Here is a 15709-nt window from a genome sequence, read left to right as displayed (position 1 = left end):
GGCCCAGAAGCCCTCCGTGGCTGGGGGGGGATGCTTGCCTCATCACCGCGGTGACAAAGCAAGCATTCCACCAGGCCGCTCATGCTGCCCGCTCTCAGTGGCTGCTCCCCCCAGGACTGGGGAACTCTGGCAGGGCTGAGGGGACTGGGTGCCATCTTGCGGCTATGGGCACCACCATCTTTGTGACAGAGTGATGGTTAATTTGCATTTTACCCTTTTATTAGATAGGATGGAGAATCAATAGAATTTGGTGACTACATGGGGTCATGGGAGACAGGGTGAGGACTTGAGAAAGATGGAAATTTCTACCTTTATAGGCAGAGCAGTTAGTTATAACTGTAGGCAGCTCTGGAAGAGCCAGTTTCCCTAATTGTACTGACCTCAAGCATCTGGGCTGCATATTTGAAAGTTGCTGAGAGAGACCTTAAAAGTCCTCATTTCAAGAAAAACGTTTTTGTAACTATGTATGGGTGGATGTTAACTAGATTTACTATGGTGATCATTTTGCAACATATGCAAATATCGAATCCTTATGTTGTTCACCTGACATTAATGTTACATAAGTCAAAAATTACACTTTAAATGAGGAAAAAATCTCAAGCTTCCACAAAAATAATTTCATGTTTGAAATGGCTACATGAAATGTCTAATCAAGGATTTTTAATGATAAGCTCTTTAAATTTTTGTTACTGTTGATAAGAAACATGTTCACACAATTAAAAAATTTTTAATTTGCTTATGTATTTATTTACCCACTTTATTGAGGTATAATTGACATTAAAATTGTATGTAATACATAATATCAAGTAGGTCAAGTGCTCTTAAGAAAAATCAACCAGAGTATGGGAGTGACAAGGGGCTGCTTTAAATGGAGTATAGAAATGACACTTTTGTTGAACCTCTATGACATTGGTTTCTCAACATGTGGTTCCAGAGCAGGTGGATGCGACAATGTGTTTTTTGTGTGTTTTTTTCAATCCTCACTCATTCCTCAGTAGGTTTTTCAAGAGTCTCTCATTCTTGTCATGAGGCATATATTAAAGTTTCAGAAGCTTAAACACACACACACACACTCTCTCTCTCTCTCTCTCCTTACTGGCTGTTTTCTAAGGCAGGAATGTTGGTAGGAGCAGCTGCAGTTGAAATATACTCCCCAATGCAAGCAGGGAGGGGAGGAGGCCAGGTGGAGACAGTTAATTACCAGAAGAAAATGGGCTCTAGTCATCATATAGGCAGCAGGGTGGAAAACACGATGGTCTTGATCAGGGGTCCTCAAACTACGGCCCGCGGGCCACATGCAAATACAAATATTGTATTTGTTCCCATTTTGTTTTTTTACTTCAAAATAAGATATGTACAGTGTGCATAGGAATTTGTTCATAGTTTTTTTTTTAAACTATAGTCCGGCCCTCCAATGGTCTGAGGGACAGTGAACTGGCCCCCTGTTTAAAAAGTTTGAGGTCCCCTGGTCTTGACTCTTGACTCACAGAGCTCTCTGGTTGTGGTTAATTGTAGGATCCAAGGAATGAACTTAACTCAGTGTAACAACAAAAAGCAAAAAACCCAAGAAAACACAATTCTAGGTCTAGGAACCAAGGCATCTCAAGAGTGAGCGACATGACTTGTCACCCCATTCACAGAGCTAACTCAGATCCCAGACCCAGAGCCTCTTGAGCGTAGCCCAGATATTCTTAAAGAAGGATGTTGCTAAAACACCTCAGTACTACAAACTTTTGTCCCAGCCTTTCCCCAAAGACCTTGTGTGATCCCTTATGGATAACTGCTCTGGAGAGAAGAAAGTACCCAAACTGCTCACAGACTATCACTAATTTCTGGTACCAAAATGTCATGGTTTGCCATCCACATTCTGAGCTTATATAGGGGTTAGGTGATAACTGAATTCTGGCCCAAGTTCACCTTTGGGTAGGGCTGGTGGTACTGAATGCATCTTATGGTTATGTACCCTACTTGACAAGTGAATAGCTAAAATAGGTCATCTTAGCAACTGACAGAATTTCTTCATTGCCGAGTTCACTCATTGAGTAAGGGCTATTCTGGTAGAAAATGCCAACCGGAGTGCCAAAATAATACACCAAAAGCATTACCACATACCTGAAGAATTGCAGAGGTGTGACCATCAACGGTGTGAAAGATGCCGGTGTGACCGTTCCCACCTCATTCCCATTCATTTCCCAGGTCAGTCACCACAAAAGACTGCCGGTCATGGAGAATGAATGACAGTGCATTATGGTAAACCCAAGTGAGGGCTCCAATTGCAGGGCCTCTTCCAAATGGGGTCTTCTTATTGAAGCAACCCAAACTACCCTGACACTTGGTTTGCGGTTATTGATCTGGGATTTAGCTCCAGAAAATCTTTTTTTTTTTTTTTTTTTGAAAATCCTCTTTTTTTCCAAGCATAAGTTTGAAAAAACTTATCTTTTTTCAAGGTAAGTTTATTGCCTATCACTTTTTGTTATATCCTAGTTTATGTCTGTACATCAGTCTCTTCACTTTCAAATGGGGATCATAATTGTATCTTCCCACAGTGTAACTGGGAAATTAGATAATTTATGTAAAGAGCATGTAGTAAATGTTCGATATGTGTTACCTGTTATCTCAGATGATTGGGGATGAGAATCTGGGGTAATGTTGTTTTTCCCAATTCATTTCGCAGTAGTCATTCTCCAGTGAGATGATAAATTTTCTGAATCCTCGCATAGCTGAGAATGTCTTTTCTCCCACTTCAATATGGAATTGGCTGGATATAGGATTTCAGTTTCAGCTTTGAAAATATTGCGTCATTTGAGAAACCCAATGGCAATCTAATTTCCATTGCTTTATAGGTAACCTATTTCATTAGTTTCTAGTATTCCAAGGACTTAGTGGGTCCTTTTAATTTGAAAATTTGTCTTTTTCTTCAAATCTGGGACATTTTCTTCTTTTTAAATCCCCAACCCTCACCACCATTCTCTGTTGTTTCTGTAACACCTGTCATTCAGATGTTGCAATGTCTGGATCCATTCTTCCCATCTCATCATTTTTCTTTTTATTTGCTATTTAGCTCTATCCATTCTGCTGTATACCAGCTCATCATTTCATCATTCCTATTTTCTGTCTTTAAGGGATTCTTCAATATTCCTGGCTCATTCATGGAACAGTTTGTTCTCTGGGGTTTCTTTTGGATTTATTATGCTCTGGAATTTTTGATAGAAGGTAAGGTACATGTGTGTGCTCAGATTTCCTTCTTGATTCAAATTCCTTGGTTATCTTTCCATTTTAAGGTAATAGGTTATGCCTCTCTATTCTACTCTTTTCTGGTTTTCAAGGACCTTATACTAGTAAATCTGGCTCATTCCACCTATCCAATAAATGCATCCCTAGGTTAGTTTCCCAAGTACATCTTCATCTTTAGTTTCCCAACTCCTTTATCCCTAGTGGCACCTGGAATGTTCCCTCATTCAGGAAGCCCTCCTCACCCCGGGCATTCCTCTAGCTCTGCAGCGATTCTCCCCGAAGCATCAAAATTGCCTGCGATTATCCCTAACAGACCTGCACCCACTGAATCAGCATCTGCTGATCAGACCCGGACATCTTCCCCGCACACCCCCCACCCCCACCCCGCACTCCCCGCCCCTCTTAAACAAGCCCCACCGGTGATTCTGAGGCCCACCCAGGGTTAAACCTCTGCACCTTCTCCTTCCGGCTGCCCGGCCCCAGGGCAGGACGGCGGCAGTTGGAGAGGTTCTCATTCCCACCTTGCATCTAGCAACCACGTCCAAGAAGGTAGGCCCCGGCCACCCCAGAAGGCAGCCATGACGCTCCTGGGAGTCGGTCCTAGCGGCCCCGCCACTGGGGCAGGCCCCGGATCGGACCCTGGAGCGGTCAGCCCTGCCCAACCGTCCCCGGGGCGCGCGCCCTCGGGCTGGCACGTGGCGCCGGAGCGGCGGCGGCGTCCGTGGGGCTGCGGTGCGCAGGCGCGCAGCGCGCGGGCCGCCTCCAGCGCGCTCTTCCGTCGGACCCAGCGCCTCGGACCCTGCGCGCCCACAACGGCGGCAGCGCCGGGGCCAGACGGGTGAGTGGCGGCCACTCGAGGCCAGGCTGCGGAGGGGGGTCCTCCTGCCCCTCCCGGGGCCTCTGCGCCCTGGTGGTGCGCAGCCCCGAACAGGTGGAAGGAGCGCTGCCCGCGCGCCAGGGTCCGTGAGACGTTGGGGGCGGGGAAGGGGCCCGCTCACCCCGCGGAGTGGGACGGGGCGGGCGCCGGGGAGTCGGTGAGAGGCAGCGGGAGCCCCTGGAGGGTCTGGGCTGGAGAAAGTGTCCGGGGTGAGAGTGTCTTTATCCCGAGGGCAGGCGGCGTGGCGTGGGCCTCGTTCCCAGTCCTGGTTCCCAGCGTCCATTCCGAGTGGATGGACTCTAGGGAGACCCGAGTTAAGGCTGCAGAACTCGGACCTCGCACACAGGGGCCACTGGCAGAGATTCCTGGAGACACACGTGGGTGAAAACCCTGTTGGAGGTTTATTGAGACTTTGAGTTTGAGTTGCGGGTGGGGGAGGGGGGTCCTGGCTTGGCGAAGCGCAAGTTTCAGAGGCGTCCCATGATGTTGCCTCTGCCTTCGACATTTTTTTAAAAAATATATACTTTATTGATTTTTTACAGAGAGGAAGGGAGAGGGATAGAGAGTTAGAAACATCGATCAGCTGCCTTCTGCACACCCTCTACTGGGGATGTGCCCACAACCAAGGTACATGCCCTTGGCCGGAATCGAACCTGGGACCCTTGAGTCCACAGGCCGATGCTCTAGCCACCGAGCCAAACTGGTCAGGGCTGCCTTCAACACTTGTAAAACTCCCTTGTTTGTATTTCACTTATTGGTCGTTTTAAGCTTAAGGGCCGTGTTTCTGGCTTAAATCCCGAAGGGTGCCATGTCTGAGCAGGAGCGCATCCTGGAATGCCTGAGGAAAGAGATAAGGTCGCTTCTCATTTCCACCAAAGACGGTTTGACCCCACAGCAGCTGGAAAAGGAGTACCTGTTGATGGTTGGCAACCACTTGCCCCTGCGAGTCCTTGGGTACCGGTCCACCATGGAGCTGGTGTTGGACATGCCTGATGTTGTCAGTGTCTGCCCCTGCGGGGATGGGACTGTCATACTGAAAGGTAAACTTTGTAATCAGTAACCACGTCGTAAAGTTTTAGCCGTGATCCTGCATCTTAGGCAGGGTGTTTTCATTTGGGGGGCGGCGAGGGGGGTGTTAGGGAGGAGGTGATCATAGGCAGCTACCTTTGAGGTTGTGGGCTAAGTTAGGGCTTTCACAAAATTAAGAAACCTTCCCCCCCCAAAAAAATGTACATTGACAAAAACTGCATTTTTGCATATGATTTCAGATGATGGCCCCTTTTGTTGGGAGAAGCATAGCAATGGGACTTTTTTAAAATTATAAAATCATATTTTTTAATTCCACATAGCACACACACACATACAAAATCAAGGGGAAGTTTGTTGTTCATCTCAAGATTTTCAAACCTTTCAAGGAGTCAATTAGCAGTAATAATGACATTCTGGATTTTACCTTTCTCTCTTCATCCTCTGGTAGAGGAACTAATAAGCTGTTGTCCAAAATGCAAAAAATAGAAGAACCAGGGGTTCATATTTATCATGCTATCCAGAGACACATCTACACAGAGAGTTAAAAAAATGACTATACAACACAGATAAAAAGGATAACGAAGGGAGTAAGTTTTCACCTACATATGATTTCTTTGTTCATCTCTTCAGCCATTCCAGATGAATCCACCAGAGGAATCGCAAGTTTAGTTGCAAAACAGAGGAGCAGTCATAAGGTTCGAAACTCCATGCAGAAGGGAAGGGCCAGTGTTTGCTCTGGGCCAAGCTTTCACCACCGAGTACCTTACCGAGGAAGGGTGCCCCCTATCCTTCCAGCTGTTGTGAAGAGTGAGTTGAAGGACCTCCTGGCATTATCTCCTGTTCTCCTGTCTGATTTCGAAAAGGCATTTGCCAAGCGATTTGGACGATCATTCCAGTACATGCAATATGGGTTCCTGTCCATGTTTGAAGTGCTGAATGCGGCTTCAGATGTTATTTCTGTAGAGCAGACCAGAGCAGGTTCTTTGTTGACGTTAAAGAAGAGCATATCAGAAGAAAAGCAGAGAGGGTGGCCAGCAGGTAAGCATGCTAGCATTGGTAACTATTGTGGATGAACAAATTTCGGAGCACTCGTGACACAGAAAGAGGCATGTAATGGCTAAGCTCCACCAATTTGTTGAAGTTAAATGTTGGCTCTGTCATTGACTAGCTGGGTGATGTCAAGCATGTTACTTAAAACATCTAAGCATTAGTTTCCTCATCTCTAGAAGTAATAATACTTGCACCTTGGAATTGTGCTGAGGATGAAATGAGATGAGGTCTGTAAAGTGCCTGGCATTTGGTAAGGTCATAAGAAGTAGTATCTATAATAATAAAAGGGTAATATGCTAATTAGACCAGACATTCTTCCGGATGAAGCCAGGGCCAGAGGAAAGCCCGGGTCCTGGGTGCCAGAGAGAAGCCGGTGCTAGCAGCCGGGGGAAGGAAGGCCTACTCTTGCACAAATTTCATGCATTGGGCCTCTAGTCTATTATAAAAACACAAAATTAGCTCTCTCACTGTAAATGAACATTAGTTCTATGTGTTCATGTAAAGAAGATGAAACATGGAAAATGAAGTTTTAAAAATCATACTAGTTAGTAGTATTTGCCATCTGATCTTTGCCATCATTGATCTTTGATGTCATAGCAGGCACTACATTAATTTATGTAGTGTAATGATAACCACCTTATTTGTATAGCATTTGACCTTGGGTTGTCATTGCTATACCATAGACAAGTAGTGTGAGTATCCCAAAGGATAAGGATACCAAAGCTCAGGAAAGCCTAATGACTTTTCCAAAGTCACATGGTTGGAAAAGTGGTAGAGCCAGGTTAGAAACCCAGTTCTTATTATTGCTCCTTCATTGTTTTTCCTTTCCAATCACTGTCATTCTCAAAGGCTCAGAAACCAGTATAATCATTTGTATAGTGTTTCTCTAGACAAGTGGTTTTCAACCTTCCTAATGCCGCGACCCTTTAATACAGTTCCTCATGTTGTGGTGACCCCCAACCATAAAATTATTTTTATTGCTACTTCATAACTGTAATTTTGCTACTGTTATGAATTATAATGTAAATATCTGATATGCAGGATGTATTTTCATTGTTACAAATTGAACATAATTAAAGCATAGTGATTAATCACAAAAACAATGTGTAATTATATATGTGTTTTCCAATGGTCTTAGGTGACCCCTGTGAAAGGGTCATTCGACCCCCAAAGGGGTCACGACCCACAGGTTGGCAACCCACAGGTTGAGAGCTGCTGCCTTAAGTGGAGTTTTAGATGTCCCTTTTTTCAGTAACACATTTAGGATCTCTTGGTTTTCTTCTATTGATGACTGATCACTTCCATTACGTGTACATTTTATTGACTTAATGTTTAAAATGTAAGCTTACTTGCATTAATTTTTAGTTCTAAATTGAGGGCAATTTAGCTCACGGTAGCCTCGTATATAATCACCAGAAGATAAACTAGAAATGTCTAGTGACAATTTTTCTCTCCTTTTATTCACAAAAGGTAAAATTTTTACCCAGCCTTTTAGAATGAAACAAGAAGGATCATACTCTCCAAGTTTCCCAATAGCAAAGACACGCTTTTCACGACCCACTTCAAACATGGAGCCATTGAAGCAAATATGGAACATGGAAAAGACCAAGTCAAATGTAGTGGAGACTTCAAGGCTGAATCACACTGAAAAATTAAACCAGGTGAGATACTGGAGTTTGGAGATATAAATACACTGAAAATGTGTTTAAATTCAGTGGTTATTACTTATATCTGATGGAAAAACTGGTCTTTTAAAATTCAAGTCATTCACTAATTTCAGATGTAACTTAAGCATTTCCTATGGTTCGCTGGATTATAAGAAATGAAGTGACAGTGAGAAAAGAGCACAATTTTGTCAACTCCAGGGTTTCTACTATTTTCTGCAGATGATTCCCAGGTCTGTATCTCTAGTTCCAGCTTTTCACCAAAGTTATAGAAGCATATTTACAGCTTACCTCAGGAATATCTTCACCTGAATGGCTGGCCCCTGAGCACTACAATCGTGGTATTTGTGTGTGACTATAATGCTGAAGGACTTTGAATAAAAACTATTAAAATATAATCAACAAAGGCCTGGTTAAGTTAGCAAGATAACAAGTTGAGCTGAGAATAAGCATATGAAAATTAAATTTGAAACATAAAAGTGCCTTATTTCTGTAACTTAAAATACTAGCTTTAGTAACATATATAATAAAATTTACACATTTTAAATGGACAGTTTGAGTTTTGACAACGTATCTAGTCATTAAGAACCATAAAAATCAAGAAACAGAACATTTCCATCATCCCCCCAAAGTTCCTCCATGCCACTTTGTAGTTAATCTCTTTCTCCGCCTGCAGCTACAGACAGTTACTGCTTTCTATAACTGTAATTTTGACTTCCCAGGAGTTTCACATAAATGGAATTAAATAACATCTAGCCTTTAGTGTTTATCTTCTTTAACTTAGCATGATGCTTTTGAAATTCATCCAGCATATATCAGTCGTTTGTTCCTTTCTCTTGCTGAATATCATTCCACTGTATTGATATACTTCAGTTAGATGTTATTTCCTGTTTGGGGGTATTATGAATAAATCTGCTATCAACATTTACATACACTTTGTATAAATATAGACTTCATTTCTCTTGAGTAAATACCTGGGAGTAGGATTGTTGGCTCATACACTAAGTGTGCATTTAAGAACTTTATAAGAAATTGCCAAACTGTTTTCTAAATTGTACAATTTTACTTTCTCATGAGCTACATTGCAGCTTTGTTAACATTTGATATTGTCAGTTTTTAAACTATTAGCCATTTCAGTGGGTGTATGATGGGATCTCATTAGTTTTAATTGAAATTTCTCTAATGATGAATAATGCTGGGCATATTTTTATACGAGTATTTTCCATTTGTATATCTTCTTTGAAGTGTCTATTCATATTTTTGCTCAATCTGAAAAATAAGTAGTCTTTGTATTGAGTTGGAAGAATTATTTATATAATTTAGACATAGTCCTTTATCAGAGAAATATTTTCTTTGGTCTATGCTTGTCTCTTCATTTCTTTAATCTGATTTTTGTGGAAAAGTCTGTATTTTTGATGAAATTGAATTTACATTTTTCTTTTGATTCTTGCCTACATAATAGACCTTTGCTTAATACAAAGTTACAAAATGTTCTCCTGTGTTTTCTTTTAGAAGTTTTATGATTTTAGTTCTTAGGTCTATTATTGATTTCAAGTTTTTTGTTGTATAAGGTACCTGGTATGGATCAAGTTTTAATCTAGCTGGATTATAATTTTGGGGGAGTGTGTTTCTGTGCCAGTTCTATTTTGGTGCTTTTAAATTCACCTTAATTTTGTTAGGGCAAGTCTTCCCTAGTTAGTCCCTTTTCAGACTTTTTATCTATTCTAATGTATTTTTTCCTGGAAGTTTATAATTATTTTTGTAAATTCTAAGATTTCAATGAGATTTCTCTTCGAATTAAATTTTTAAAAATTTGAAGACTCCATACATTACATTTAATAGATTTATTCAATAACATATGCAGCTTTCTATTCATTCAGAATTATCTTATGCTCTTCATTGCAGATGTATAGTTTTCTTTATTAGAGTTTGGTGCATTTCTTGTAAGTATATTCTTAGGTATTGTGTAGTGTGACACTTCTGTTGCTATTGAGAATGGGGTTCTAACTACTTAAGGCTTATGAGGAAAGAAATTCGTTTTTTGAAATATTATTTTGAAACTGGCCACCTTACTGAACTTTGAACTTGTTTAATCATTTTCTCATAGGTTTTCCAAATACACCATAATAATGTTTATAAATGATTTTCCTTTGTCTTTTTCAGTATGTAAAGTTCTCATTTTTATTTTCTAAATTTATTTACTGATTGAAAATTTCAGAAAAAATATTAAAGAGTGAAAGTGCATATTTCTTTTGTAAAAATAATTTTCCAATTTGATTGGTAAATAACTATTACTGTCTGATTATTAGAGGTTAAACTTTATGCTTTTATTATCTATTTAGTGTTAATTTTTATCAATTGCCTATTAATTTTTATCTATTTTTTGAGGAATATAAATCTTTGATTCAAAGCTCTTTTCTGCCTTTTCTGTGATCCTGTAGGTTCCTATCTGAATATGGCTTTGGAAGGGGGTGGGGGAGAGTCAGTTTACATCTTTATGTATGCCCCTGTGTTGTAATCTTTTGTTCATTTGATTTATTGCCCATTCTTTGTATTTTGTATATGGGCATTGTGAAATCAGGGACCCTCTTGATTCCTTTCCTTATGTCAATCACTGATCACCTCCTGTTCTTACATTCCCCCACATTATAACTTCTACCCTCTAATTATAGATATCCTCAAGATTACCTGGACTTTAAAAAATCTCCCTCACTCCATTCATTTTAAGTCTCTTAATTTGAGGCAAAAAACCATATTCATCTTCTTGAGAAGCATTCTTTTCCTAGTAAGAGCCCATCATTTTGACATCTTGAAACCAGGCTTGGAAAACATTTTCTCTAAAAGGCCACATAGTACATAGTTGAGGCTTTGAGGGCCAAATTGTCTCTGTTGTAATTATCCAACTCTGCCCTTGTAGTGCTGAAATAACTTTGGCTAATAGTGAGTGAGTCTGTGTTCCAATAAAACTTTATTGATGGATACTGAAATTTGAATTTTGTATCATTTTCATGTGTCACAAAATATTCTTTTTTACCCTCCCCCCATTTAAAAATGTCAAAACCATTCTTAGTTCATGGACTATGCAAAGACAAATGGTGGGCCAGTTTTGACCCATGGGTCATAGTTTGCTGACCCTGTAACCAGCCGTTCTTCATAGAAATGAATCACATTTGTATTCAGTATCCTTCCATTTACTCCCCCGATTTCCAAATTCTTGAAATTGAGCAAAAAACAGCAAAAACCTACCTTTATGTCCAAGGTCCTTTAGCTTTCTGCACAAAACTTGAGGTCTCTGAGTCTTTTTCCTTGGTCTCTTATTCATCCCTGTAGGATCAGCAATTCCTTCTCCATTGTATTCTTTCCTAATTTCTGTGGGTTGCGCCTTTATATTATCTCCTGTTTCTGTTCTTACCCTCTTAGCACCCTAGTCTCCTGATTGCTCATCCCTCCAAATCTAATTTTCTGCCAGATTAAAATTCTGATAATGTCTCTCTCTTGCTAAAAATCTCTGTATCAGTTTTTGTTTATGTAACTAAGAAAAACTTCATTTGGCATATTCTGTAATATGACTTGAGTCTACCTTTTTCAGTTTCCTCTTCTACTACTTTTCTAATGCCTTCAGGAAAACTATTCTTTTTTTCTTTGTTCATGAAGTTCCTTCTACCTTCATTGCCCTCTCTACCACTTCTCGGCAATAGTCTCTTCATTTTTTTACTTTATTGGGGTCTCCCTTTGCCATTGGCTTCTCTCTGCTAAAATCCTCAGATCCCTGCTGTCTTAACTTGGGCCGCTCCTGTCTTTACTCTCAATCATCCGTTATTTCCTTAACATTATTTTTCCACTTGCTCAGCTTTGTGAATTTCCTCCCCTTTCCCTCTTTCCTTAGGGAGCCTTGCTTCTAAACTCAGAATACACTAGATAGTCTATTTTCTCATCCCACATTCACAGATCTTTCTGCATCCCTATTGGTTCTTTCCTCCTTCATTTCTATTTCAACAGAAGAGCTTTTCCTTCTGCCCTTTATGGCCAGTCATTCCACCAGTGCCCTGGCTCACACGGAATCCTGCCTCCCAGGGACCTTTCACCATCCCATCTCTTCCCTGCATTAGGCAAACACTAAGTGTGTGTTTAATAAACATTGAATACTTTTATAAAGAGAAGAAAATTGGTAACAAAATTTTTTTCTGGGTAAGAGTATGAGATTGAGTAATTGAAGACTCTAGAATCTAATTGTTATAGAGAATGTTAATTCTCTGGAAAGTTTAAGAATATTTAGTTTTAATAAATATTTTACCTACTATAAATGTATTTTGTATGTATTAAATGTTACAGTGACTCTTGAGAACAGTTTTTTATCCATTTGATTGAAATACATTTCCTTTGATAGATATTTCCTTTGCATATTATTCAGATTTATCTTTGACTTTTTTTTTTTTTTTTACTATAACTTGAACTTTTATTTCTTTTTCATAGTTGGAGAACACCTTCAAATCAGTTATTGCACAGATTGGACCTGGTGGGACTATTAATCCAGAACTAAAGCATAAAATAAAATTTGTAAGTATTTTCTGTTTCTGGAAAATGGATAAGAATACTTGATTATACAATTAGATATCATTTGTGGCCAAGTTAATTTGCTTAAGAGTATTTCTTAGTTTTATATTTATATTTATGCCTGATCTTTTCAAATATATTGCAAATGGAGTGGCTATTCATTTAAGATCAGAAAAAAACTAAATAAATTACAGAGTCTTAAAATTTTTTTAAAAATTCTTTAGAAAATGTTAAGTTCCTTCATAAATGTGCTCTCTTCCCAGTTTTCTTCCCCTTACCCTAATGAATCATTGTCAAGTTCTTTCCAATACCAGTTTTCTATATATTTATGTCAAATATTATTCTAAATTGTGTATGGTATCCCATCGTGTTGGTATACAATATTTCACTTTAATGAAATTTGTTATTGATTAACATTTGGGTTATTTCTAGCCTTGGCTATTAAAAAATGCTGTAGTTAATGTCTGAACATTTATCTAGAAGTGGAATTGACAGAGGTATTGATTAAGTTCGATAAATATTACTACTTTTCCCTCTAAAAGGTTTGAACAGATTTTCACTCCTACTGACAGGGAAATGTTACTGTCTAATTATGTTGTTTTAACTTATACCTCTTGATTTTTACATTGAGCATGTTTTCATATGCTTAGTAGTCATTTATATTTCTTATGTCTTTGGCCTAATTTATTGTTTCTCCTTATTAACTTGTAAAAGTTCTTTGTACACCTAAAATTTTGGTGGTAGCTGTTAATTGTAATCTGAATAATCAGAGTGCCATTGTGACTCTTTCTGCCTTACTTTCATTTGAGCTGTGTGGTTTTACTAGGAGAAATGCAAAAACTTTCGGGCATTGAGGCCCTGTCTTCTTGTTTGGACATTTGTTCAATATGACTTCTTTATGGTAACAAAATATTAGAGAAATAGTAAGCATTCATTGATAAAGGATTGGTTAAATTATCCACCCAAACTAGGGAATATCATGTGGCTCATAAGAAAGTTTTTATGTGTATCTCAATTAATTTACATGGAATTATCTCCTTGACATATTGTTGGACTCTAAAAACAGATTTTATAGAGTGACATGTTTAGTGTTATCCTTTAATGTAAATCATAAATAATGTGAATATGTTTTTGCATAAGTTGGTTTCTGAAATGCATCAACAACTATCTCTGAATCATAGGATTTTATAATCATTTCTACTTTGCATTTTTCTGAAACTTGAATTAAAAATTTAAATAAAATATATAGTATCTTGAAAAATCTAGGAAAATCCAAAGCTTTAAAAAATGTTATTGATTTTTTAAGGAGAAAGATGAAAGATATATATATATATAGAGAGAGAAACATTGATTTGCTCTTCCACTTACTTATGCATTCATTGATTGATTCTTGTATATGCCCTGACCGGGGATCAAACCCGAAATCTTGGAGTATCAGGACAACACTAACCAACTGAGCTACCTGGCCATGGCCAGTGCAAAACTTTTTATACTTTATTGGGATAGACTGAATCCATTTCTAGGAATTTATCCTAAAAAAATTACTGGACAAGTCCATAAGGTGCAACTATGAGGATAATTACTTCAGTGTTTGTGGTTATGAAAAATAGGAAATAGCTCTAGGGGATTGAGCAAACAAATTTAAGTATATTGAATATTTTGAAAACTCAAGCCAGAAACATGTTGATGCATATTTACTGACATGGTAAGATGTGTTTGGTTTGATATTTAAAAACTGATTATAGAAATAATGACCTATTTTATGTTAAATATAGGTATTTTATGTATACATAGACAATAATGGCTAACTGGATATTTTCTCTGTACTGTATTTTTCAAAGTTTTTTATAATGACCATTGTATTTCTTTTCTACCATTTAAAATGCTTGAACTTATGCTATAGAATTTTTTTTTTTTAGATTTTTTAAAAATGTGAACTAGTGGTATGCTATCTAGGCTAAAGAACTGATAGGAATTTGTGGAGAGCTGTGGAATTGCAATGTTGTGCAAGAATGATTTCTCAACTCTGGAAATGTTGGAAGTCACTGCTTTTTGTTGTTATAATGTTTTTTAAAACTGGAAACTGAAAAATATTGTGACTGTTTCATTCACTCAGTAACATGCTGCTTTTATCTTTGGTAATATTTACATTTATACTGTCTTATATTTTATCACCCAACACTCTAATGGTAACTATTTATATTATATTTCATTTTCTATTTATTAGGTTGTGTCCAGGTTTCCAGAGGGTTTACTTATTTCTAAACTGCTTAGGGAGTTTGAGGTGAGTGTTTCCTTTTTCATCAGCCATGGTTTTTTTATAGCTTATGTTTTCCTGATGGATAGAAATTTTGTTGCTGCTACTTGGACCCTCCAAGGCTATGCTCTAGAACTTAAACATCTTGTTTTGATTTCTGATGTCCTTTTCTTTACTAAGAGAGTTAAGAATATGATTTTTAATAAATAATTCATGATGCATAGGAAGGATATTTTTACTGTTTATTGTTACAATATTATTAGAAAAAACGTTATTTTTCATATCTGATAATACCAAGTAGCAGAGAGGTTGTAGAGATACAAAATACCTCTATGCTGCTTGTGTGACAAATCCCCTTTGGAGAGCGTTTTGGCAGTACCAAATAAAGCTTGAGATACACACCCCACTGATCCAACAGCTACACTCTACACACGCACTTTAGAGAAAACTCTTACACACGTGCACATTAAGACATTCATAAGGCATGTGCACATTGCAGTATAGTAAAAAAATTGGAAACAGATTACATGACCATCAGTAGGAGAATGGATAAATAAATTTGGATTGACATTTATACAATGCAATAATATGTAGTAGATAAAATAAATGAAGTAGATTTGTTCTGAAACCTGAAACATTTTTGGAACCATCATGTTTGGTGAAAAAAAAAATCAAGTTGAAGAATGATAGTTCAGATATTGCCATATAGCCAATTTTAAAAAATGGTTAAGACCTATACATATGTTAGCTGTGTGCAGCACTCTGCTCTGAATGTCTTTCATTAGATTTTTACAGCAAGCGGAAGCACAAAGAAGTAACTTACCTAAGGGCCAGATAGCGAGTATGGAGGAGTCAAAATTTGAACCCCAGGCAGTCTGGTTTCAGAATCCTACCTTTTAACTACCATGCCATAAAAACTGACATATATTTATAGACATGAATACACAGATATTGCGAGATACTATAGCATAATGGGTAAGATACATCGCTTTGTGCTATTTTATGGATGATATGTAAAGTCAGGATAATATTACCTAATGCTAT

At 38.3% G+C, this 15709-nt stretch overlaps 1 protein-coding gene across 2 annotated transcripts in view; it reads left to right on the top strand.

The window, feature by feature from the left end:
• Positions 1-4880: 4880 nt before the first annotated feature.
• Positions 4881-15709, top strand: part of TDRD5 (tudor domain containing 5) — a 46221-nt gene continuing 35392 nt past the window's right edge. For both annotated transcript variants that reach the window (XM_036344109.1, XM_036344108.1), the window contains exons 1-5: positions 4881-5151; positions 5771-6178; positions 7661-7851; positions 12328-12411; positions 14636-14692. In XM_036344109.1, the coding sequence (XP_036200002.1) occupies positions 4920-5151; positions 5771-6178; positions 7661-7851; positions 12328-12411; positions 14636-14692 (972 nt within the window). In that variant the 5' untranslated portion in view covers positions 4881-4919. The remainder of the gene's footprint in view (positions 5152-5770; positions 6179-7660; positions 7852-12327; positions 12412-14635; positions 14693-15709) is intronic.

The sequence above is a fragment of the Myotis myotis genome, unplaced genomic scaffold (assembly GCF_014108235.1).
Source record: "Myotis myotis isolate mMyoMyo1 unplaced genomic scaffold, mMyoMyo1.p scaffold_m19_p_18, whole genome shotgun sequence".
Classification (NCBI taxonomy): domain Eukaryota; kingdom Metazoa; phylum Chordata; class Mammalia; order Chiroptera; family Vespertilionidae; genus Myotis; species Myotis myotis.
The sequence above is the reverse complement of the archived record's forward strand: the minus strand, read 5'-3'. Positions and strand labels throughout refer to the sequence as shown.